This window comes from Falco cherrug, chromosome Z (genome assembly GCF_023634085.1).
Source record: "Falco cherrug isolate bFalChe1 chromosome Z, bFalChe1.pri, whole genome shotgun sequence".
Taxonomy (NCBI): Eukaryota; Metazoa; Chordata; class Aves; order Falconiformes; family Falconidae; genus Falco; species Falco cherrug.
Window position 1 is genome coordinate 50,233,570 of NC_073720.1, and position 26,427 is coordinate 50,259,996.

Below are 26,427 nucleotides of genomic sequence, written 5' to 3' on the forward strand. Positions count from 1 at the left end.
ACAGTTAATATCATATGCTGGTCTGGTATGAAAGAAAAGCCTTTTAAAACCTAGAGGAGTCATCACAGGGTAATCTTGTGCACCGTATAAATGCATCTAATAAAACCAATTAAGCTTCAACACTGTTTGATAAATACTGAAGATTATAGCTAGGTTAAAGAGAAAATAAAGGATTCCTTTAAGAACAGAAACCACAGTCAATCAAGGAGCCACTCATTTCCAAGCAAATTAAGATTGTTAGTTCACTTTATGCACAAAGTTTTTATTAGTGTTGTACTACTTAAAAAAGCAATACAGATTTCAAAATACTGATTACGGTATAAGCATTCAAAAAGCTGTGTGTCCAAAATGGCACATCTACAAGATAGATGTGTACCTGACTCTACAGCTGTAGTCCTGGAAGTTCTTCTTAGTGGGTTGTCTATGAAGACAAGTTAAAATGTGGAAGACCTTACAAATTAGACCTTCAAAGCTGATTAGCACCTATCTGTCTAACCCTTGATATGCCAATAAGACAATTCAGTCAGTCAGATGAGTTTGGTTTAAGGCTTTGTTTGGTCTTTATTAGTCAGTTGTAAAAAGTGAATGATAAAATGAGCTACCTTTTTTTTCAGGAAAAATGTGCTCTATCTCACATTTGTGATTAAACTTGTAATTGCTACATGGTGAACTAAAGCTCCAAATCAGCAAAGTATCTGAGAGTACTCTTGTTGCATGCATTCAGTCACTTAAGAAAGGATAGCTATACATACATATATGCATTGCTATGCATATATAAAAGTGCATACATACATCTGTAAGTTAATTTATTGAAGATCTTAAAATATCTAGCAATGCTGGTTTATGTGTTAAAGGTTGTTTTTTTCTACTGAATTCAGTGTGTGCAGTGAGAAGAAGACAAAGAAAAAAACCAGCCCTGTAGGATTTTTATATAGGAGTTTCCGTATGAGGCACTATAAACGCAACAAAAGGACGCCCATAAACCAAATGAATTCTGAAGATCAGGAATAGCATACACACTCAGCTTTAATTATGTTATTCTGCTCCTTTGGTTTTGCTCTATTCAGATGTCAAATTTTGTACTGTTGAAAAAGGCGCAATTAGTCATACATACGTACCTCCCATGGCAAACTTTACCAACCTGTTGAAAGCTGAGGCTTCCCTTAGATGACTGATTCAGTCGTACCCATTTTCCACTCTGCACCAGTTTCTTAGAAGCATCCTTATCATCACAGATACACGCTCCCCAAACTAACCCTTCAGCTGCTTCACATACTGTGTTGCACTGAGTGGAACTAGCTTTAAATACTTTTATGTGATACAAAAAGAGCCATTCAATCTTGGTCACGCATACCACAACATGCTATCAGAGAAATAACACATATGTGTAACAAATGTATGCACTTGCATACATATGCCTGTGTATCCAGGTTCCAAACAAGTAATTCATACCTGGCATCTACCATCTGCACAGATATCTAACCCATGCTGGCCACAAGAAGTCCCATCCATCACCTTTTCTGTTAGAAGAACGGGTTGATCCTTTCCAGCCGGTGAACAGAATAAGGCACATGGCTTTTCTGTAGTAGCAATTGATGGAAAAAACCACCAAATTGGTAAAAGGTCACTTAACAAATACAAAATTTTTATCAACATTATTTTTAAAACTGTTATTGGCTTATCTGTGTGGCATGAATCTATGTTAGCGTAACAAGTTATCTTAGAAACAGTAAAAACAAAAAAAATTGATCCTTTTCTCAGCTGTTTGAGAAACTCAAGTTCTTTTTCCTGCTAGAGCATACTGGTGCTATAAACTTGGCCTACATAGTATTCATGTCATGTTCATTGTTGCAATTAAGAATATGCACATTACAGCTGTTTGAATATTTTGGTTGTAATCTATACTTTCATTCTATTATATTGGTGGCAGATCATAAATATTGGTTAAAAAAGAAACTTAACACTTTACAGATTTTCTAGCTATGCAAGTCAAAGAAAAAAATTAAGCAATTGAGACACTCTGGGAAGAAAAATATATGGATTTACAAAGTCCACATTTTTTTAAAAAAAAGAAATACATGAATAAATTCCTTCTAATATCTCTACCAAGGTCAGGCAGTTTTCTACTACATTTTTAAAACATTTGCAAATAATTTCTGATTTCAAAAGAGAATAAAAAAATTAATATGCTATGTATCCATGTATTCAGAATGGTCAGCATTTATAAATAATGAAGTTTGCTTCACCACTGCCAAAGCAATATGAAATAAAATAAACTTAAGCTACTCTCAGTGGTCAACTCAGTACAAAATGACATGATTTTTTCATGTCTTTTTTTGCAAGTGTACTGACTCAAAACTTCTTCCTAAATCTATTGCAGATTTTTGAAAGGATAAAGTAAATCCTAAACTTGAAACCAATTTCACTTGGATGCAATCTGTGCCACTCTGACTTCATACTGACTTCTAGATTCCTGGAGTGCGTTTTTATTAGTAAATTAAACGGTTCCAGGAAACGTTAATGGGCACTGGAATTCTACTGTCTATACAGCTGAATTGTACAACAGTCTATGCCACATTTTTTTGCATGTGCTAGCTAGCACTAGCTCAGTCTAGACTGTAAATTGCCATCTGCAAAGGACCATTTCCAAAAAGCAGTTTGGATGTTACCATCCTTTATAGAGTGCAGAAGAGTTGAAAAGTACGCACACAGGACTTCTGTGCCAGCTGAGTTGCACATCATGGACTGGTCTGGGCACATTTAATTTACTAGAAATTGACACAGCCTCTTGGGTATCTCTAGGGGACGGGTGCAAACAGATGTGATCTCTGTTGCCAACATGTGAAGCCAGTCAAACACAAGCCATCTCCAGCTGAGAAGCATGTGTCTCTGCCTGAGTTTGTGCCCTCTGCACTCCTGTTATAGTCCTTAAATAGTAATTCCAGTGTTCCCTGGGAGCTTTAAGCATGTATCAGCACTTTTTAAAGGAATATGAGATTAACAACCTAAACATTATTTTAAGGACTCCGAAGTCAAAGAGACAGTAACTCAACACTACCGGACAACTTCAACAGAGGCATTCAGATACAGCAACTAGGTTGGACATGGTGCACAATTAGTGTCTAATAAAGGCTAAGAGTGCAAATAATTAAGGATTTGGGAACAATGTATTTCTGTAATACTGCAACTCTTCAGCTGATGTCCACTCTTGTGTCTCCTGAGGGACACCTTAAGACAACAGGATCTCTTAGAACAAAGTTATATGAAAGCAATCAGCCATACTCCTTAACATGGGACAGGGAAGTGTCAAGATTTTCCATCAGATGTCTGAACTGTTCAAAGTCAGACTGAAAACCTTTGATCCCTTAGGATATAAACCACATGTCCTTGCTAAAATGAACTTTTGTAAAACAAACCAAAACTAATTCACTAGATAAGCACCTATAAAACAGCCAGAGAGAGTTCTCTTTACTGTGAAATGAGCTGACATACAAGCCTAAAGAAAACAATCTCACAAGTTTTCACTTTGGCACCTTGAGAAAAGGCTTAGAAGAAGAAAAAAAAAAAAAGAAAAAAAAAAGGATCAGCTAGGCATATATTAAAAAATGTTCTCGACAATAAATTCACATTTCTTAGGATTCAGCAAAATAGTTTTCTTAAAATCTGTGCTTTCTAATGGTTTCTGATAATTTGTTTCAAGAGTTCAATATAAACAGCAATAAAGAACTACTTAAAATGAGGTAACACATACTTACAGTACTCCTGTGTCATCCCAGGTTCTCTTTTATCACAGGTTGCTACAATTTTGTTAATTTCTTAAATTGTTTTCGTAACTGAAATCCTTCTGCTGTTTTATTTTTTCTTTTCTTTTTTTTTTAATTAAATAAATTAAGTCATAATAATTTAAAGAAAATTCAGTGGAATGACAGCTACTGTTCACATTCCTAGCAAGAACTCAGGTAGAATGTTTTGTTTTCTAGTTGCTGATATATTACACCAATATTATCTTTGCAGATACTCTTAAGTCTGATGTTGCTATACACCCACTAAAGCACATTCCTAATTAACATGGTATCTAGGCAAGTTTGTTACACTGAAGCATCCATGCAGCATGCCAGGATTTTGCATGCAGTAGCTGTTAGGATTTATAGAGAACTTACCCAAGTTTGCAGTATGTATTACATATGATTTCTGCCAAAATCAAACACTGGTATGTGAAATACTTCAGTGTTAAGCTAAAAATGCTCTCTCCTTCCTCAAAAGTAGAAGCTCACAATATCTGTATTGACTTTTTGTCTTTGTAGGTAGAAGTATAACCGATATATGCATACTTAATGATGTAGCATTCCTCTAGAAAGTTGTATTTCTGCGTCACTTATTTTCTCATTAAACAGGATCGAAAGGATATTGAATTTCAGTTCAAATGTGGTCATTGCATATCAAGAAGGACAAATTCAATAGGAATATAAAATAAAAGATTCCATACCATGTGAAAATACCACCAGATCTTGTCTATGAAATAAAAATGACTTACCAAAATATCGGGCTTTGGGTTTTTTTGTTTGTTTGCTTTAGTTTTTATCATATCTTCCTTAATCAACAGCAATACCAACAAGCCATAAGCCATATGAGCAGATGATAAGAAGCTGAGAGATGGTTTGTACTTACCATCATTGATGACAGCATGCCACTGGTGCACGTGCTTCTGATACGAAGATCTGACACTGAAAGCCTGGCACTGCCAGTCCCTGAAGGCAGGCATGCCAGCAGGACAAGAAGGATTTTCACATACTTTATACTGCATCGTGGGACCATGACACTCTCCTTCAAGGCTTGAACTAGAAAAGATGGCACAAATATCATACTTTATTGTTGGCAATGTTTTGTCAAACTTACAGCATAGTTTATTTACACTATACACAAATTCAATTTAAATAGCAGAATTTTTGTTGACACATTAAGAAATCACCCACAAAAAAGATAAGTCACAGAACAAAACATGCTTGTCTTCTGTTTGTATTGGTTACATTACATATGAAGTGTCATGGGTGTTAAACCATAATTTACACTTGGACCCAAAGAAGCACTAGAACTACTAGGAGTGTTCAGGAAGGAGAACCTCAACTGCAGTTGTGTTTTCCTCTAGCTGGACTAAGCCAAAGATGCTACTGAAAGAAAATACCACCTGCAGATTTCTACCTCTCCTTTTTTACAAGTGTGGTGTTGGGAAGTTCAGACAATAAGCTTTGTTTGGTTTTAGTCACTCCAGTTGTGCTTGTAGGGCCTAATGAACAAATGCAAAAGAACAGTTCACTGCAGAAACTAGAGCTAACTATTTGGAAACCTGCCTGGAAAAATGAATAAATGAAACTGAAATTAAGACATCACTGAATTCTAGAAATTCTAGGCATACAGCTGGAAGTCACGTTTAGATGGCAGGAAATATGTAAGCATTCTGAATATTCAAGGCTTCTGTTAAACTACCATGCTTCTATACAGCCATATCTGAGTTCTCCTCACATTTATTTCTGCAAACTTCTCTTTTTTTAATCCCTCTGTCCTTCCTGCCACCACTTTTTGCCCCAAATCTGTTACATTCTTTCATCTTTCTTCTTTTCCTCCTTTTGTTCTATTGTTTTGCTATATCATCTACTCTGCCCTGTGCTGCTCTCCCCTCCCCTCCCCTCCCCTCCCCTCCCCTCCCCTCCCCTCCCCTCCCCTCCCCTCCCCTCCCCTCCCCTCCCCTCCCCTCCCCTCCCCTACTCTGGTCTAGTCTAGTCTTCTCTACACTTGTCTTCATTACAGAGCTCTACTCTGTTCCCACTTCTCTGACTATTTGTTCATTTTCTATTGGTGTATAAATGACCCATGAAAGAGAGATAGGGTACTGAGTAATTAAAACAAAAGCATATTTTAGCTGACATCTGAGATATGGTGAAACAGACTCTGTTTCAAGTCGATGGTAAAACTCCCTTTATCCCCAATGGCACAAGGTTTTGTTTCCACAACATATAGAATCTGTAGTTTTCCAGATACTCTATCTGAATGTCTGTGAAACTGGCAGAAAGGTCTCTGTAAAAGTTGCAGTTCCTTGGTTCTCCAAATAAAACAGAAGACAATTCTCTCCAGCAAAAATTTGAAAGACTAGAATTACACACTGACATTCTGCAAGTCAAAAATTGCAAATTTAATTTGTGAAGCTTAAAAAGAAAGTTGTATTCTCCCATTAATATTATCTAAGCTTTTGACAGAAGCAGAAGAGAGGAAAACATGTTATCATGCAATAAAAAACCCTGAAATACCTATTCTCCTAAGTGTTTTTCAATATTCATAAAAATTGTTGCTTATGTATAGGACAACTATATCTTAATAGGTTTCTGTACTCATAAGATTTAAATTCTGTCCAGAAATTCTGACGACCAGCAATGGCAACTGGAACTTGTTTTTACCCAGGGCATTTGCGCTGTCGACTGCTGATTCCAGTGTTGCAAGTACGGCTACAAGTGCTCCACGTGCTCCACTCCCCTTCCATATGCTCCGCAAAAGAGGTCCGATTGATACACTCTCCAGCCTTACACCACTAGGTGAAAATTCAGCTCTTAGGTAAATAAATCAAGGCATATGTAAAACAATTCACTGCTCCACAAGCACACGGGAAGCACAATATAAACATTTTGTTCAACACATAGTTTTCATATGAGTCAGAAGTATTTTTTCCTACTGTTCCCCAGAGTTTTTTTTTTTCTATCCTAGTAAATACAACAGCTAGAGACCTTTTTCTGGCTCAGTGGTCAAGGAGCATGTGCAACTCTTGCCCACAAGCTCAAGCACAAATTCATTCCCAATACAGGATATCTACTGGAATAGCCTGCTGGAAATGGTAGCCCAGACCACGCTGTCCCCTTCATTTGAGCCTAGGCACAGCCTAGGAGAGCACTTTTGGGTCTGGCCCAAACCAGCTGGAGGGACCATCTTCCAGCTGAACTGTACAGATGATCACAGCAGAGTGTTCAGGGCCATTCTCAGGACTTGTTTGGTTCACTATTACAGTTCTCACATAACTAGCAGGAACTGTACTGTCAGTGATTATCCAGTGACAATTTCAATAGAAGGATATATTACAAGAGATAGAGAAAATGGGATTTTATTCACAACTTGTATTCAGAAAGAATGGAAGCCTCAATAACCTAGTGTTAAGAAAGTCAAGAGAACTTCTGGCATTTATTTCAATAATAATAATAACCTCAATCTTGTATGCATATATAGTTTCCCAGGACAACTGCAATTTCTCACTCAAAAACTAGCCAATCACTATTGTTACGCTCTGTAGACTATACCCATAGTTGGTACAAATCATAACTCTGCAGAAACTAATACTTATCAGCTTATACCAGCTGAATATCTGTCCCATGTATTATGGAATTTCAGCAATTGCAAAGCAATAAGACTACAAGTAGACAATGAATACTTAATGTCATTAACATCAGAAATTTAATCCATTTCTCTTTACACTCTGAATTATTGGTAATTACTGTTATCAATGGATAAACCTCATAAAGAAGGTTCATATTTTGAGCAAAACAAAGCACATCACTAATGCAGTCAGTAAAGACCTTTGCCACTTTCAGTATACAATTACATTAATTGTAGTATCTGTGCTAAATCTTTGTCTGGTGATATTAAACTTCACTTACGGTTTCAAACTGGTCTTTGCTGATCAGTTGATCTTAATTTTCCTCTTAAATCATGGCATTACAATGATGGCATAATTGTACCACCTTTGAAAAGTCTTTGCATAGGATGGCTCCATCATTATATTGGATTTGCAATCAGAAACCAGAAATTTTGTAATACTTTTGGATGTTTCACACCAAAGATGCTCATATTTACTTAAAGATATTCCTTCAGATATAACAGCAAAATGGATGTTTCTCTAGAAATAGCACCTGCCTTATGTAATGAGTCTGAGAGATGCTTGATTTAAAAAAACATTCAAGTTGGACAGGCCATGCAAATAAAATTTGCATCACTTCCTAAGATCCTAACAGGAGCACAAGACAATAGACCATCTCCACAATATCATTAAAATAACACAAAGCCAGTGATTTGTGTAATCTGAAGCTCATCTTGTACAGAAAACAAAGTAAACAAGAATAATAATCACTTTGAATCCTCTGATATGTTTCAGTGATGTCTGCTTAGTTTTATTATCTTTTGCAAGCCAGTCATTAATACACAAAATGCACACTAACTTTGGGTGCCCAGTTCATGATGGCGATGGTTTCACAATAAAAAATTCTAGGTAGTCTTACTAAGAAGTTCTTCTGTCTGACTCCATGCCATGGGCATGCCACTCTCAACATAAAGATGGTGACATTGAACAAAAGGCATCACCCTGACTTTCCAGGCATTGACTTAAGACAGAATATCAACTACACACATTTATCAGAATCAAAAGATTACAGCAATTGTCATTATTTTAGAGATTAAAATGGACAAAGCCTGGTTTTCCATTAGCATGTAAAATGATACATTCTGAACATCTTATCTTACTCCGTTGATTGATTTGTTTACCTTTTTAGGGGGATGATAGCAGTCCTAGTGAATGTAATGTGATTCAAAGAGCAAATCACTTCTGTGGGAGACTGCTGTCAGCACAATATCATGAAAATCCCAAGATATATGTATGCTACTGCTCTGTTATTTATTTGAGGTTATTTATCTTCATTTACAGTTATATACAGACATGACAGAGATTATCCACACAGTAAAGCTTCTGAAGGACATTTAATTTAAGTCTGACTTTGGGTGACCATCTAATTTGTCTTGATGCCATACTCTTAACAACATTTATCACTCTTTCATATGCATTGACACTATAAATATTTCTTTACAAAGCTTATCCTGAAAAGTTTTATCACAAATCTGTACCAATTCCTTCGCTGAGGCTATTTCTAAATCTTGAATCACAGCTGAGAACTTTATATCTTTGAAAGCTTATGTTCCTGTTTACAGTAAGCAGTACAACAATGGCATTCCATTCATAAACCAGAACAAATTTATTTGAAATAAAACAGTGCATGCATCAAAACACCTGTGGCTTTGGCTAAAAATTTTAAAAAAATGCTGGGTTTATGGTTTTATTACTTTTAAATCATATCTATATTATATAACATATAATACATTCAATGATATATGTATGATTTTTATCATAATTGAGATAAGCAGGAACTTTAAACAAATGAAAGGTGTATTCAGCTTGTTTCCTTAACTGTTAGGTGTTTGACGTAATTTATATTGCTTTTCCACCAGAAACATACCTTTCCAGTGTCACAGTCTGTTCCATCCATTGGTGGATCCAGTTTAGTTTTGCATTCCTTCTCACTTTCCACCTTACACCACAACCCAGTGCAAATGACATGCTGAAAACCAAACACAAGGTTAAGGACATAATCTCTGCTCTGCAAAATTACTTTTTGCTTGCAATCCACTATTGTTGTCATAAAGTTGCCAGTTTGATGGTACTGAAGTAAATTTAAAGACAGGTTAAACGTGAAAAAAAAACCAAAGTGGGCAGATTCTGCTTAGACTTTTGCTAATCATGAACACATGGAACAAGTCAAGCTGTTGTGTTGACAGAGAGGAGAAGATCCTTGTAAGTCTAACCCTGGGGGTTATGGTCTTTGCATACAGCAGATCTGACAAAGCACATAGGAACAACTTTGCCCCATGATGTGAAATGGCCACTATGCAGATACAAACTCCCCCAGAGACTGGAAGAGGTGTGAGCTTTCTGGGAACTGCTTTTAAAATTAATTCATATTTTCACATCTTGTATTTAGTGCTCATTTATTTTATGTGAAAATGAGAAAAAATAGCACTGTCACTAGCAGCAAAACCCAAGGTTTTAAAGTAAGTCCATATCTATACACAGGGAATAATGAGCCTTTGGGCAGCTACATAGAACCATGTTCACAGAAGTTGTCTAAAAATGAGTTTGTAAGAAACTCTGAGGCTTCCCTAGGACTTCCAAATCCTTCTTATCCATACCATCCTCATGACTGCTGCTATTTTATGCTCTTCCAATGATTCTTAATTCCTCTAGAATCCATTAACTCCTCTAGAAATAGCTCAAAATAGCACAAAGGTCACACAAAGTAAACTTACAAATCAGGATGAAATATTTTTGCTGCAAAGATGAAAAGGGAGGTGAGAGGGGTACTAGTCAGTAGTGAATTTTAGCGATGGAAAGAAAAGCTACTTATTGTGTCCCTCTTAAGCATCAGAACAAGACAGTTTTACCTACAAAAGAAAGTACAGCCCTGAAGTATTCTGGTTGACATTTCCCCAGATTTCCTTCATAGCTTTCCCTTTTTTCCTCTCAAAAGTCCTCCTTCTCCCATAGTTTTCAGTCATGACCACTCTCCTTGCTGCCTTGTTCCCCCTTTACTGGTAAACAGGGTGAAGTGAACAGACAGCATGTGGGGCTCAACTGTGGCCTGAATGTCATTACATGTGCAGACTGCTACCCTCCCCTAAATATGTACAGTACTTCCAAAGAGGGGCAAGAAGGATCAGGAGAGGGGGTTGGATTTCAGGGAGCATCAAAGATAAAGATCAGCTGGGGTTTTGAAAACAGGATTGCCAGAAGACATTTTTCTGACTGAAAGAATTTTTTACATCGGTAAAGCCAGTAAGAAACTGTGTCTTTACCACTACTCATGAAAAATGTAAGATAAATCTTATACTACCCTGAAAAAAGTCTCACAGCACAGGAAACATAATTCAACAAAAGACAGTGTCTGAACCAAGGAACAGGACAGTTCCAGTGACAGCCTTGCATGTAAGCGGGTCTGTAGCATCAGTTTTCAAAAAACAGTCAAAGATTGTAGAGGTCTGAAGTATTGCACAGAAAGAAGAGACAGGATGGCAGCAGTCAGACTCAGTCTTTATTCATCCTGTAACAGTTTTGTGCCAAAGCTGAATTGACAAGACAAGAGTTAGCTTATGCATATCCTAAAATATAACTACTGGTCCTAACCTGTTCCTGGATAGTTTTAACAAGTATTTTTCAAGCATCAAACAGTAATTTTTGTTCTTGGTCAAAGGAGAAAGATAATTTATTCTTTTAAATTGTTTTTAAACATGCACTTTAAGATGTAACTTTGGAGACGAGAACTAACCTTAGCAAGAAGACTTCTGGGACAGTTTTGGAAGACAATGTAGACAAGACACAGTATCAGATGTTCATCAAAAAGTGCTTCCATACCAACTATGAAATGACAAACTAGACTGTTGGAACAACTCCACAAAAATATATGCTGATTTAAAGTTCCTAAATAAAATATTTTTTTCATATTCCTAAATCTTCACTTAACGGTGATGACATTTGAGGAAAAGCCATTCAGGCTTCAAAGAAAAGAAAGTCAGACTTTCCTTTATCTTATCACATTTTAAAGTACATTATCCTTTTTTTTTTTTTTTTTTTTTTTTTCCCCTCCCTAAAAACAACGATCTTGTGCTCAATTTCACTTGCCTATAACCATGGAACGGCTGAAAACAAACCTACAGTTCCTTACAAATTCTGAAACAACTCTTCTAAACTTAGGAAGACATGAAGTCAGATTTACAAGGATTTGGGTACCTGAACACAAGATGTACTTAAGCCGTGTAAAGTAAATCAATTAAAACAAATCAAAATTCTTGATTTGTTAATATGGTTTGCATACATGTGCATTTTTCTACAAATATTTGTGTACCAGCTCCCTATGACCCATGAATCTAACTTCCCCAGCTACAAACATCTTTGAGCCTTAAGTGAGCTGTATTCTAAAAACACTCACTTCTTTTCACCATTTTTTAAAATAAGCATTCAATATTACTATAAAATTTAATCTTAGACTGAGTTTCCTTTAACCCAAGAAAATGGAGATACGAAATTAATGACATTGGAGGGTGACATCTAGGTTTTTTTCTGGGCTTTCTGTTTCAGCCAAATCACAAATAGATTCTTTAATTACTCTTCAGATTTTACTTCTGCTGCAGAATTAAAAGAAATAGAGATTAGTGTTACCATTTAACTCTTGACATTTGGGGACTTCTGCATGTGGCTGGGAAAAACCATGAGGCACAACTTTTCAATAGCAGCATGCAACGCTGCAGATCGGGAGTGATTTGAAAACTAACAGAAATCTGGAGGCCAGTGTCGATATTACAGTCACTCCAAAATCAGAACACAAACTGCTAAAGCAGAAATTTACTCCTCTAGCAAGAAAGTTTCACTCAAAATTGGAATAGATAACTTAATGCTCACAGAGGTTTATTAGTTATCTATCATAAGCACAGTTCAGCAGCCATTACAGTTTTTTCAGAGTAGCCAAGGGAAATAAAAATTATTGGAGACTATAAACTTATACTTGTGATAGTAGACTACTCACAATCTGTAAAATATTTCATTGTGTGTACATTGAAAAACAAAATATTGTCAAGCACACACAAAGGATGTTTTTCTGCAAGAATACATTAATTGTGAGGTTTTAACAACAAAAACTTGTAAATACAACATGAAAGTCACAGCTCACTACAGAAAAAGCAGGGGTCACTCAGCTTTGGGGTTTGTTTTTTTTTTTCCTTAAGGAAAAGAGTGAGGCAGGTCTGTGTGCAGAGGGGTGCATTTCCAGTCATATAAGCATCTGGAAAGAAGGTCCAGTTGAGAAGAAAGACCAGAGAAAGAGCATTTCAGAACTGTGTGCAGAGTCAAGACTGTTTAAAGTGTGGTGGTGGAGACACTTAAATAGACCTATAACATTTCCATGACTTACTCTCCTTTCATTGTGATCTATCCATGAAATGCCTTAAAAATTACCATGAAATATAACCAGTCTCCTACTTCTTTGCAGAGGTCACAGCTGTGTTATGACAAGAATTGTTTTAGTGAAACTGACTAGAGAGCGTTTGCATCCTGCACTTTAATCTTAAAAGCCATCGTTTAATAGTTCAACAATTATATTCAATTGTCAAGTTCTACAATCACATTTAATCATCAAGAACTACTTCTGGGCCATGATTGCACTATCTGTTATGTGAAACAATGTTAGAGTCTGATTGATTCTTGTGTGAGACATCGTGGGCAAACTTGGCTCCCTTACAAGATAAGCATGGCGACATGGTATAAATCCTGTACTCTGAGATCCACTCACACTTTTTTCAGGCTCTATAAATTTTGTTTAGGGTATGAAAAAAAGTCTTTGAAATAAAGATGAAAAGGAAGAAATAAAGTCTGGACACCATTCATGAAAGAGGAGTGGAAGGGGCTCACTTAAGAAAATACAGGAATAGGCCCTCAACGGTCCCTTCAGTCCTTTGCTTTGGCCATTAAATTGTAAAGAGAAATTCCTGATAGCAAGGGATAATCACTGGCATCTGCAGTGTTTCTCAGAAGTTGCCATGTAATATGGCTGTAAATTATCCTAAAGTGCTGCTCAGTAATAACATTTGCAGAAAACTACATCTCAGCAGAATTGAATTATTGATGGCACCACTGATATTTGTAGATTATTTTTAGATCATTAAGCAAATTATTTTCCATCATTACTCAATTGTTTTCTTAGTTGAATAGCTGTTATATATGAAACACACTTGCTTAATGTAAAATACTGCATGGAAGTCTGGTCATCAAATTATCTTCTAGTCACAAAAAACGTAATACTTTGACATAGTGCCTAATTTATCTTTTACATAGTTACACTGAGGTGCATGAACTGTTCAGCAAGTAGAACGTATCCAAGAAGTCCTGGGCTATAAATTGTTGGATTTACTGAAGTTTAAATGAACCTTCAAGCAGTAGTTTCTCATTTCCTGGCTTGTGGACAACAGCTGTAACCACAGTAAAATGCCAGGTTTTGGCAGAGCAGAAGAGAGTATACAGAGATAAAAGAAAGTAGTTTGGAAAATTCAGTGGTTGCAATGTATAGTAAAATAATTATTTTAATAAATTAGTGCTGTTACTAATGAAATGCCATATTCAATTTAGAAAAGTCTTCTAAACATTGACATCTCTAATGGCAGCCACAATAATCTGCAAAATCAACACAGTGAACTTTGAATCATTTTCATAATACGTAAAATGCAATTATTTGGTAGGTGAAAGTCAGCATATTCGTTATTTCTAACATCCTCGTATTTCAGAGGGAGATGATAAAATTAGCTACTGATTAATGGCACTTCGCAGTTAGACAATGTTGGTGTTGCACAGCCCATGTACTAGAACTCATGCAGGATTTCTGGAAAGTTTATATAGCTTGGTTCTAGTCCAATTTAAATTGCAACATCTTTTTTTTTTTTTTCTTTTTTTCTTTCTTTCTTTCTTACTCTTCATACATAGGAGAAATGTATGTAAGATCAGGACAGCTTTCTTGTCCTTTGGGCTGTGCTCTATCCATTGCTGCATTTCTTCTTCACCACACAAATCTTACTTAATTGGACTAAGATACTGTAAACTTGCCTAGTTTACTAGTCAGTTTCACTAAAACTTGCCTAACAGAAAAGCTAAATTTAAGACTCACATCAGGGAACAAAATAAAAGAGATCTGAATACAGTGCCTAAACTTGCTGTAATTAGCTCTTCAGGTCTACAGACTGAGGGTGAAATTTCTTGGATGTTTTTGTTGGGGAGTGGGAATGTAAACTTTGCTTCTAGACTAAAGAATGCAGATTTAAATAAACAAGGTGACTTTATGAAGGTTGGCAGTGCAGCTTTGGAGAACTCCTCTTATGCCTCCATGCCCTCACCAGCTTTTCTCAGTTCTGTCTTTAGTGTCTTTTATTCATTTTTATGTAATTTCTAATAGGTGTAAAGTACTTAAAGATGCACTACAATAATGTTGTGGGTCACTATTTGCCGATATGATTTCCAGGTTTGCAGAGGATTTTGGTGAAACTGCAGAAGGTTCTTCCCCTTGCTCTCTTCTCAGAAACTTAATAAGTTCTCTTGTTTCTTACTGTTAAGACCATAAGGTCATCAAGCAGCAGACTTGGTTTATGAAGAAAACTGAAAATTAAATTGCAGTTTGTCAGAAAAAAAGAACACTTGAAAAGACCACTCACCTTTTGTATTGCCTTGCATCATTACTAACCTACTTATTCTTTAAAGCAAGCCTGCATGTCTTTGGATTCAAGTTACAATGGTATCTTAATACTGACACTTCATAGGAATCTTCCTAAAATAACCATTTTAATTGGAAGTAAGAATCAGTAAGTGGGGAAAAAAAGAAGGATGATAAGTCATTTATCTGAAATGTGTCTTCTAACATACAAAGTGCTGGAAGAAGAGAAAATGATTGAAGGAGATTAAAAATGGACCATTAGGTACCACCACCCAAAGCTTAAGCACTCTCTATGCAAACAGTTGAGCGCTACCAGCGTAGCGTTAACTGAATTTATCTTCCTAACATTTCTAAAATAAAAAAGAAAACCAAAAAAACCTCAGAGTCAGGACCCCGAGGGAAGAATATTCACTGCATCTATGAATAAAACACAACAGGCACAGGACCACTTAGCTATCTGATCTTAAACGCCTGAATTAGAACTAAACAGAAGGTTGTTGAAGGAGGGGAAGTGCCCAGAGAAATGAAAAGCATATAAAGATATTACACAACAGCAAGTCTCCGGGTTTGACCATCTTACTTTTGAAACTCTTTTACCTGGTAAAGAAGACCTAGAAGAAATGATGGACTAATGCTGTACCATTTTCTTGTTCAGAATAGGTTTTTAGAGAATAAGCAACCAAAATCACACCTTTTACTTGAAAACAAAGTACTGAAAAACAAGAAACAGATTGAAATTCATGAAAAAAGTACTTGGAAGTAATTAAGAACATTTGCAGAATAATTTCATTTTCTGCTGCTCACCAGTCAGCTAAAATAATAACCAGTAACCTACAGTTCCCCTGTTTTTCCCAGCTATGGCAACTTCAGCATGCAGTCATCATATATGTATTACACTGTTTCCTTTAAGAATCTTTAGGATAAAGATTACTCTCTTACTGAAACTTGCTAAAGAAAGAGTACCACATCCAAGCTAAAAAGATGAAGAGAATTGAAGAACTAAAGGAGTAAGGAATTATGCTTTCAAAGTAAATACTCCTGATAGGTCGAGGGACGTGATCCTTCTGCTCTACTCTGCCGTGGTGAGGCCGCATCTGGAGTGCTGTGACCAGTTCTGGGCTCCCCAGGTCAAGAGAGACAGGGAGCTGCTGCAGAGGGTCCAGCAGAGGGCTGTGAAGATGATGAGGGGATGGAGCATCTCCCTTGTGAGGAAAGGCTGAGAGAGCTGGGCCTGTGTAGCCTGGAGAAAACTGAGAGGGGATCTTATCCATGTCTACAAATATCTTCAGGGCAGGTGTCAGGAGGATGGGGCCAGGCTCTTTTCAGTGGTGTTCAGTGACAGGACAATGGGCAAGAGGCACAAACTGAAACACAGGCAGTTCCACCAGAATATGAGGAAAGTCTTGTTTACTTTGAGGGTGGCAGCACTAAACCAGGTTGCCCAGAGAGCCTGTGGATTCTCCTTCTCTGGAGACTTTCAAAACACATCTGGATGTGATTCTGTGCAACCTGCTGTAGCAAAGGGTTGGACTAGATGGTCTCCAGAGGCCCCTTTCCAACCCCAACTGTTCTCTGATTTTGTAACCTTTCCAGGCTGTCTGTCTGCTTTGACTCTGATGAAATTTTATTTCAGTTCCTCCTAGACCCTGTTCTATCAAACTATACTCCATGCTCTTTATACATTTGTAATCTTATCTTCCCATCTTGTCTTGGTTACCTTCTCAAGGTTATCCAGCATGTTTGGTAACCATCCTGTTGACATTAAAGAAGGACAATTTTTCTTTGTTGAAATCATCCTTAAAATGCTTCTTTAATCAGATGTCTGCTAGTAGGAGGCCACAAAATTATTAAGTCCTCTTCAATTTTGTTAATCTGTCTTTTCATGGAATGGTGTGAAGCAATGTCAGAAAACTCACTTAAGTAGTGGAACTCCTGTTACCAGGGAACTGCACAGCCCTGCGTGGACTCACAGGGGACTGCTGGAAAGAAGGGTATATTCAGCAGTAAAGAGAGCCCAGCTAACACCGCTATTCTCCCTCAGAGTATGCACAGGCACAGAATACTTTACTGAGGGTCAGGTCAGATATAGAGGTTCAACACCCAAAACATCATGAAACGGAACCTACATGCAAAATCTTGTCCCAGTGGAATAAATTGCAAATATTCCATTCACTACAATGAGGTGACTTCACAATCTGACATTTTCCATTTCTAAAGTACAGGGTACTTCAGTGGTATGATATAACACAACAATGATATGATTCAGGATGTTTGGAGATCTAAAGCAAGCCTTACATGACAAACAAATGAAAATGTTCATATTAAACCTTGGAAAGCAAAGTGTAAACTCCTCATTTCAAAGGTGCTGTGCTCACTTTCAAGCACACACACAAAAATATCTCTGACAGAAAAGTGAGTTGGTAGGTGTATTTTCTGAAGTATACAACCATCCTTACCTGCATTTCTTGGCAAAAGGATGCAGTTGGTCCGAAAAGAATCTGACACTGTTCATCTGCAGTGTATGTCATTCCTGGGAGCTTGGAGGGAATAATCACAGCATTGAGGCTCTGAGGATTCGTCTGTAGCAGACAGTTACTGGCCTTTGACCTGGCAATATGCAGAGATTCGTACACTGAGCAAAAGACTAAAAAGTCTGATTGTCATGCTGACTTAAACATGCATTTGATATTAGAACAACATGGACTCTTAAGATTTTATAATTTCTCAGCATTGGGCTGTCATTCAGAGAAATGACTCCATATAAATTAATATGGCTTACTTGATATAAGTTAACAGTGTGTTCTGATGTTGCACATGTGCAGAAAGACAATATAATTTATCAGCTATAATAGGAATTTCATGAAAGCCCTAGACAACATTTTAGTGTAAAATAACTGATTAAAGTTTGGATAGAGGTTTAGACAATTATAAAAAAGTAGACAACTTATAATGCATAAACAGCTGTGTAGTTTAGTTCTCACATCTAGCAGGACCTCAGATTAATCACTTTGATCATATATATACACACATTTAAAAATCATACATTTCTAAGCTGGTAGTAAGAAATTTAACTTTCAAAAACTGAAGAAAAATATTTCAAAATACTTAAACCACTTAACACATCAAGTCATGGGTTTGATTTCTGTCTAGATTCAATACAAATGTGTCAGAATGACACAACTTATACTAACTATTCCAGTGTCATAAAGCAGACATTTTGGGGACTGCTTAACTGTTGTAAGTAAATTCTCAACAGATACATTTATAAACTTAATAAAGCAACAGAGCTTCAGGGAAAACATCACTTTTAATAGCTATAGACTAAAACTAAATGTTTTCATTTGGTTTCTAGGCATACTGTTCTCTATTAAATATCTCATGTTGAATATCTATTAAAAAATTAACATAGTGTAATTATATTGCATGGCTTGATATTGAACCACACAACATAGATCAGAGAATCTACATAATGTTCATAGGTCACTCAGTGTCCAATAGTCCTCAATACACAGCATCTTAATATTTTAAAAACATATTTACACATGTATAAAGTTATATACATGTATAATGTATATATAATTAACAGATGAAAATATAAAAATACAAGTATTTGCTGAAAACAGATTTTAATCAGTCAAGTGCTACACAGTTCATGATTACTTAGATTATTCTAATGGATTATGCAAACACAAATCTCCCACAGAAGTGGTAAAAAAATATTGAAAACTTATTATTTCAGGATATTTATGCAACTATTTATACATGACATGCAGTAAGAGTTCTTTTTCTTGAATGATATACCTGAGAAATCTTTCCAGATCTTCCCTGCTGCACCGAGACCACGAAACATCCCCAAGATTCTGTCCTTTAATCCACTCCCCAGACATGATGTGGAGGCCATCTGCACAGGATGGGTGGTCATTGTCGTGGTTGATCCCCATGCTGAATTTTGAAGTTATTAAAAGTAAACCAAAGCACAACAAAATAACAAGTTGTTTTCTAAATGTTTGTAAGTTAAAACACTTGCAAGAGGCTATGAAAACCTCATGTATATTACACGAAATCTCTCTTGATTTTTTTTCCACACCTTTCACAGAATTACCTGAACTGTGTAAGGAGCACAGTTCTATCCTGGAGGTGAAAGTGAAGCCTCATTCATTTGATGAGAAATATTACATACTAATCAGCTGTTCAGTATACACTTTAGACAACTTTTTGAATGTTCAGAACTGCACAACTACTTTAGGCTTAAAGAACTGTACTTCTCTCGCTAATGGGTAACAAAAATACTGGGAATTTACTTTCTGAGATCAGTGAATCATTCAGTATTTTGGCAGTGACTCTATCTTAATTCCATACGGAACTGGTTTGCTGAAATTTTATAGAATAGTAAAATGCTTACTAGTTTAATGTATTATTATTGTATCTAAAAAAAATCACCTAAATCTACTGTTAGAAATAACACTGAGGAAGCAATTCAATGGATTTTGCTTTTAAAGACTTAACATTGTAGGCATTCCAGTGAGTTCTCACACAGGGCACTGAAATGAAAAATTCTATGAAAAATCTCCTTGAAGTTTCTGCTTTAACTGAAAGCTCACTGTCCACTCTCATTTACACAACCAGCAAACAGTGAGGAAGAAAGAAGGTAGATTTAAATAAAACTAAAGTTTTCAAAATTAGCTAAGTGGATACGTTAAGTATCCACACAAAGTGGACTGGCATTAAGAGAAACTAAATACTCTCAGCTGGTTTTGAAGATTTGTAAATGAGCGTGGGACTACTTTGCAGAGCACTTGATTCACAGCAGTGCTGGAATTTTGCAGCCCTAGTCTGCCCTGCAGAAAAGCAAAACTTTACAGTGAATAAAGCTTTATACCTTGTTTTGATTCCTTCAGCCAAAGAGCAGTCAAATTGCTTAGAGACTGCACAGATAGAAGTTTGCCACTTTTGTAGAAAAACTGGAGTACATCATGCTTCTCCATATTTCACAACACTGCAGTGCCAAAGGGCAAAAGAGGTCTGCCACCTGCCACCAAAAACACCAGTTCACTTTTCTTTTCTATCCCCAAACCCCCCCATGACTAGATCAAATTCTGTTTTGTTTTACAAGATGCAATACCTTATGTTTACTAATGAAATGGATTTAAAGGCTGTGTAGGGCTTTATCTTCCCTATCAGAGTGTCAGTCTTTCACAGAGACATTTACACCCCACAACCTGGAGCACTGGAACAGCTGCCTCTGCAGGAATTGGGTAATTTTGTTAGTTGCGAAACAAATCTTTCTGATTCTCATCTTAGCTTCTGCCTTTTCCTGAACTGTCTGAACGGGACAAAACAACTACTTGAAAATGACTTTGCACGTTTCTTGCTTCCTTACATGCCTCACATGCAGAATTTAAGATGTTCTTATCTCCATAGTTATAGCCACTAGAACTATGGAAGAAGACACAGAAAGTCTAATGACAGTTTTCTGCCTGCACAAGAAATAGATTTTGCTTACAACTCTACTGCAAAAGTACTCATTTATCAGTATCATATATACACTATGGTTTGAAATAAAGCATTTACAATATACAAGTACACAAAATCTTGTTGATACAAATTATTATAGAATCAATGGCTCCCATTTATGCAGTGGGAATTAACACATTTATGTGATATTTAAAACATTTTTTAAAAATTAGAAATACCCTCCCCCCAAATAATTTCTGATTACTATTATTTCCCATTCACTCTGCAGAGCAATTCTTGAAGTCAGACGTTGTCACAAATTAGTCTGTAAAATCACCCAGAAAAATGTGTGCTGAGCTGAACCAAGATCTTTGCTGTTTCAAAACCCAATTCCACTAGCCACCATTACATACAAACAGTAGTGTAACCTTTTTTTCCAATCTATTACCACAGAAGCATTCTGTACAGTCTATTAGTACATGAATGCTGAGGACAACATTGCCTTTTAAGTTAAGATGTGGTAAAAAATGTACTTTTAACAACTGTGTATATCAGCAACATTAAGCATTAATAAAAAAAAAAAAATAAATCCAACCATCTTCTAGTACTTCAGCTGCTATACTTTTAGAATACTTCTGTTCTGCTTTGATATCCAAATGCAGTTCAAAATACCTACATTAATTCAATGGTATTCATTCCTCAATGCACTTCCATCTCCAAATTAAGTACACCTAACAAAATACCCGGGAAGCAGTGAAGAACACTATTGAAGCCTTCAACTACCAGAATGAACAGCTACTTTAAAAGGAAAGTACAAGTCATTATGTGAACATCAACTGATTAAATTGCAAGACAATATGTGAAGGGTATGCTAAAGTAACAACAGAATGTGCACTTAAACATTCTCAGAAATCTTTTCCTCAGTATGTACCACTGATCTCTTCTATAGCATGGTAATGACTATCTACTTCTATCTGACCTCGTATCAATTACAAGAGCACATAAAAGTAGATATGCAGTAGTACTAACTTCTGATTTCTTCCACCAGATCACATTATATGTGTGGTGAAAGAAAGTTGAACGGTCATTGCTATCTCCCTATCCAGCAAAAGAGTAAGTAGTGCAAGCACATATATCTACTTCCTCATTAACAAGCAAGGATATAACAATATTTGATGCTCACACTGGTGGTCATGGAATTTTCTAGTCTTCCTTGCTGTACCGTCTACGCAAAAGAGACTACATCCCTTCACTGAAACAAAAGCACAGCAGAAACTGTGTTTGTGTGGGGGGCTGTTCTGTGCTCTTCCTACAGAATTTATTATGCTAGCACTGGGCACATTGCCCTGTCTGTCTATAAGCTCTTTTCTCCCACAGCTGTGATCATTCAACATCATGCAAGGTAAAACAACACCATGTGTAAGTGGGAGGAAGACAAGAGTAAGAGGATAACTTTTATAATAGTATGAAAAAACCCATAATTAACAAAGATGAGGATGCTGCACTTTAGCAAGTAGTAGATCGTATCTATATGGAAATACATCAAAATCTGTTTTAAGAACAGAAGTGTTATTTTTTCACTGGTATATAAAAATGCTCCACCCATTCTAGTTAAAGACTGTGTAAGAGCAGATACAATATGAAAGCAGGAATCGTCCCGTGGAATGCATTCCCTAACTAAAATATTAGTAATATTTCAACTCACACTATGCAACTAAACTGTATTTTAATAATCTCAGTTTAAAAGTATTTTGACAAAGAGCCTTGGTCAAATAAACCCCACTGACATTATACACGGTTGTCAAGTCAACTGAAAAAATATTTTTATTTAATAAAACCTCTAAAACTTGTTTAAAAAACACAGCCAGGTTTGGTTTGGGGTTTTTTTTTTGTGATATGCAGGAAGTCAGAACAATCTCTACTAAATTTTGAAGATGACCCCTATTGGTGTTTAATATGCAGTAGGAACAGTACAAAGAAAAATCTCTAACCTCTCTGTGCTTAGAAGTCAGAATTAACAACTCAGGCCACCAATAGTAGGAGACAAATATTAGTTCCATTTTTCAATTAAAGAGTAATTCTTTTACAGTTGACTACTGCTGTAATTATATGCATAGAGCTGGATTCAAGATAGATGACAGCATCTCTCCTGTCATCAAGGGAATAGGTTATATGCTTACAGGCACAAAACGCATTCCAGTGTTAATGCACATATTGAAAAATTACCGAGTACCACACTTTGATTTGATTTTATTATAGCCAAGTTTTAAGACATAAAAGCTCTTTTAAGTCTCAACAAAGGGTCCTCAGTCATTATGGTATATTTAAATAAGTTAAATAAGGCTATACACACACCTTCTGGAAATAATCAGGCCTGAATTGTGAAGTGCTATTTTATATTTCTTGCCACTGTAAGACTCCAAAATTTTCCTACATATGCAACATTCATGGCATCATGAATTTGCTCAGTGACACCACAGTCTTCCAGGTGGAAAGCTTTTGATTAGTGATTAATTATTTTAATGCACTTTGCAAATGGTAGATGATGACCTGGTTATCACCATCACATTCCACTCAAAGGCATGGTAGTGCAGCTGAACAAGAATGATGCTGTTGAACTAGAAACAGGCAATGCAGGCACAAAGACAAAGTAGTAGCAAAAACTTAATATAGGAATAATTAATTGGGTGAGTTCAGCTAGATGTGGAGAATACATTTAGGTCCATCTGCAAATCATAAAAAACTAGAATTAAAAAGATTAAAAAGAACTGCTACTGCTTTGTGTTTTACAGTCACTAACATTGAGACAAGTTAGGAAATAAGACATGGATTAGGAAAACTGTAAGTGCAAGTTCTGAAGGAACCAGAAGTAGGTTGTTAAATATTAAGTATAATAAATAAATTCCCAAATCCTAGAAGGTAACAGTTCAATTCAAGAGATAAAAGCAGCAGAGGAATGATGAATGTAAACTGCAGTTCCAGAATAATGGTACTAATTTAAGCCCAGAACAGAATGAAAACTATCCAAAAAACTTTCCCTTTGTGAAGGAAATAGTAAACCTCTGAATGCAGCTGCCAGCTTATACCTGTATGTAGATGGGATCAGGGTGCCACCTGATTTCTTTCAAAATTATTTTTTTATAAATGGTTGCTATATAGCATTTGTACATTTACTGCAATTATTATCCTACTGATTTTTTTTTCAATTCTAGAAAATAAATCACAGATATATAATGGATTGTACCAATTTAAACCCCCCAACAACAACTAAAAAGCATTATTAACCACAGCGTTATCCTCCCTCTTATTTCTCCTTTTCCTTTTTGTCATCAGTATGTGCAATACTGCCATACTATGTTAGAACAAACAAAACTTCTTAAACTATGGACTTGGAAATGACAAGATTTAAAAGCTTATGTGGCATTTAACAGTACAATGACTGTTCCAACAATCTCTCTAATCTGAAATTTTCCATGTAACACTATCACAAGGATCTATTTGATAAGTGAAAATAACAGCATTCATTTGACTATCACAGACAGGGAGACGGAATCTGCACTACTTTGTTAGCACTTGTATCACACTTTTTTGACAAAAAAATTTTATCACGCTGCTATCTTTACAGAGAAAATGATATAAATAACAGGTAAGTAGCTGATTTCTATAAGCTATTTTAAAGTATTAACGCAAAAAATGTATTGATATATGTAATTTGCCTTTTTTAACATCCCAGTTAGTATGACTTTTTAATAAGTGTTTAAAAACATACAAGGGCTTCACAGACCATTGCATAAATGGCATAAGACACATGCTTCTACTTGTAAATGAATTATTTATCTTAAAGTGAATTGAAAGGCAAGAAACCCAGCTACAGAAAAAATACAATGTTAAAAGGTAGAAGATTATTTCTTTTGGAAAAACTTTGTCTTCGAAGGAAGCATCTGCTGGACAAGGAAAGCTCAATCTTCTTGTTAATAATTTGATGATGAAAAGAAAAAAAAAATATCAAAAGAGATACATTTAGCCAATTAATATTTCTCTTCTGTGAATTATTGTTTGGTCTCCAGGATGTTGGCAACTCAGATTACATTTTCAATCTTAAAACAACTGGGTAAAAAATACATGTACACTACTATACCTATAATTATACATATACTGCATGCTACTATCCAGCTGAGTTTGTAACTTTTGCTAAACAGCTACTTTCTTTACTACTCCAACACTTTTACCATCATGCTTCAAGAAGATGTAGACATAGGACTGTGTCATGGTCCTTTGACTGAAGTATATAAATAATGTAAAGCTTTGATGCGACAGATGTATTAGGCATCATAACGAAGATACATATTGCCCCTTGCTGATGTTTTTTACAGAGAGTATATAATACAGGAAAAGTATTAATTTATGGCAAATACAATACCCATCCTGCAAACTGCAGTATTTCAAGATAAACAATTAAGTCTATGGTTTATGTCTATGGTTTAATCTTATGCCAAGGGAAAAATTTTACACAGAACATTTCTTCAAATTGAAGAAAATATGCCATGAGGAAAAATACTTTGAGCTATCATGTACTTAGTGAATAGACAAAAAAAAAGTTTCCTTATTAACAAAAAAACACTGAAACTATTATGATCTTTTGCCAACTTTTTCACAGCTATTTTAAATATATCAGACTATCAGGTAAGCCTATGCCTCCTGTAAGGCTGTTGTTCAGTTACTAACTGTTCAGTTTACAAATGTTATACTAAGGAAAATAAACTATAAATCCATCTTGGAATATTATAATCTGGCAGAAATGGACACCTTGATACCTCACGAGAGAAAGAACTGACTAATCTAAATTTAAAGTACAAAACTACTGTATCTTTTTAACTCACTAAAAATGCTGATGCAGTGCTATTTCATTGCCTCAGTGCTTCATTTCTTCCTGAGCTGCTTTTCTCTTTGCCTGTCTAGCTACCAGCAAAAAGCTAATGAGATTTGATTTCTGCTAGGCATTCTTCTGATATGTTTGCATAAAATAAGATCTTTCTTCAGCCTCTGACTCTTCCTAGAATTGGACTAAGCAAAACTATTTTTTCTCATGGTTTTCAATCACCATATAAATTTTGAGAGTAAGAGTAAATGGAAATGCAAAGCATGTAATAAACTGCATCCTTTTCTGTCATCTCTAATTTCAAGTGCATTTTGTTGGACGATTTCCAGACCACTGGGAAGTTTGGTATGATATATCCATCTGCCCAGTAAGCTTCTAGGCTGATTTAAATCAGCATAACTTCATGACTGTGGAACACAGACACCTACTTCAATATGCATGCAAGAAGACCAGAGACAGAGACTATCCATTTTTAAAGAACTCGCGTACTAAAACATGAAAACCGAATGACAGAATCTAAGGTGATCTCAAGGACCTTGTGACTGCCCTTTTGGGACCATGCTATTTTTTTGCCATTGCTTTCTATTTACTACTGTTGGAGATGTATTAAATGTCCTGCTTGTATTGAACATCAAAAAAATAGGGGGGAGAGAGAGAGAGAGAGAGAGAGAGAGAGAGAGAGAGAGAGACGCTTTAAAAAAAAAGCTTTACAAATCAGTCCATGCACTGTGGATTTTTGTTGCAATAACTTTGAACAGTTATCTTATGGATTCTTTTCCTAGTCTAACAGAAAAAAGGGCAGTATTTGTGATGAAACTACTGGGATGATTGAAATAAAGAATATGTAATGCTGAAATGCAATACAAATTGAAAACTCCCTATTACCTTTTATCAAAACAATAACTAAGAAAAGCATTGTATCTTTCTTGTTAAGAGTAAATTCAATAAAAGTAGTTTCTTATTAAATCGGTACTAACTATGCTTTATAGA

The 26,427-nt window shown here is 35.9% G+C and overlaps 1 protein-coding gene across 3 annotated transcripts in view; it reads right to left on the reverse strand.

Annotated features, from left to right (window-relative positions):
- The window catches only part of ADAMTS19 (ADAM metallopeptidase with thrombospondin type 1 motif 19), a 150,857-nt gene that overhangs the window by 43,657 nt on the left and 80,773 nt on the right, over window positions 1-26,427 (reverse strand). For 2 of the 3 annotated variants that reach the window (XM_055699674.1, XM_055699672.1), the window contains exons 9-14: window positions 18,906-19,046; window positions 17,561-17,711; window positions 9,321-9,422; window positions 6,450-6,580; window positions 4,669-4,838; window positions 1,453-1,580 (exon numbers count right to left, since the gene is read on the reverse strand). In XM_055699674.1, coding sequence (XP_055555649.1) covers window positions 1,453-1,580; window positions 4,669-4,838; window positions 6,450-6,580; window positions 9,321-9,422; window positions 17,561-17,711; window positions 18,906-19,046 — 823 coding nt within the window. The remainder of the gene's footprint in view (window positions 1-1,452; window positions 1,581-4,668; window positions 4,839-6,449; window positions 6,581-9,320; window positions 9,423-17,560; window positions 17,712-18,905; window positions 19,047-26,427) is intronic. The other variant, XM_055699673.1, reaches the window with a different exon arrangement.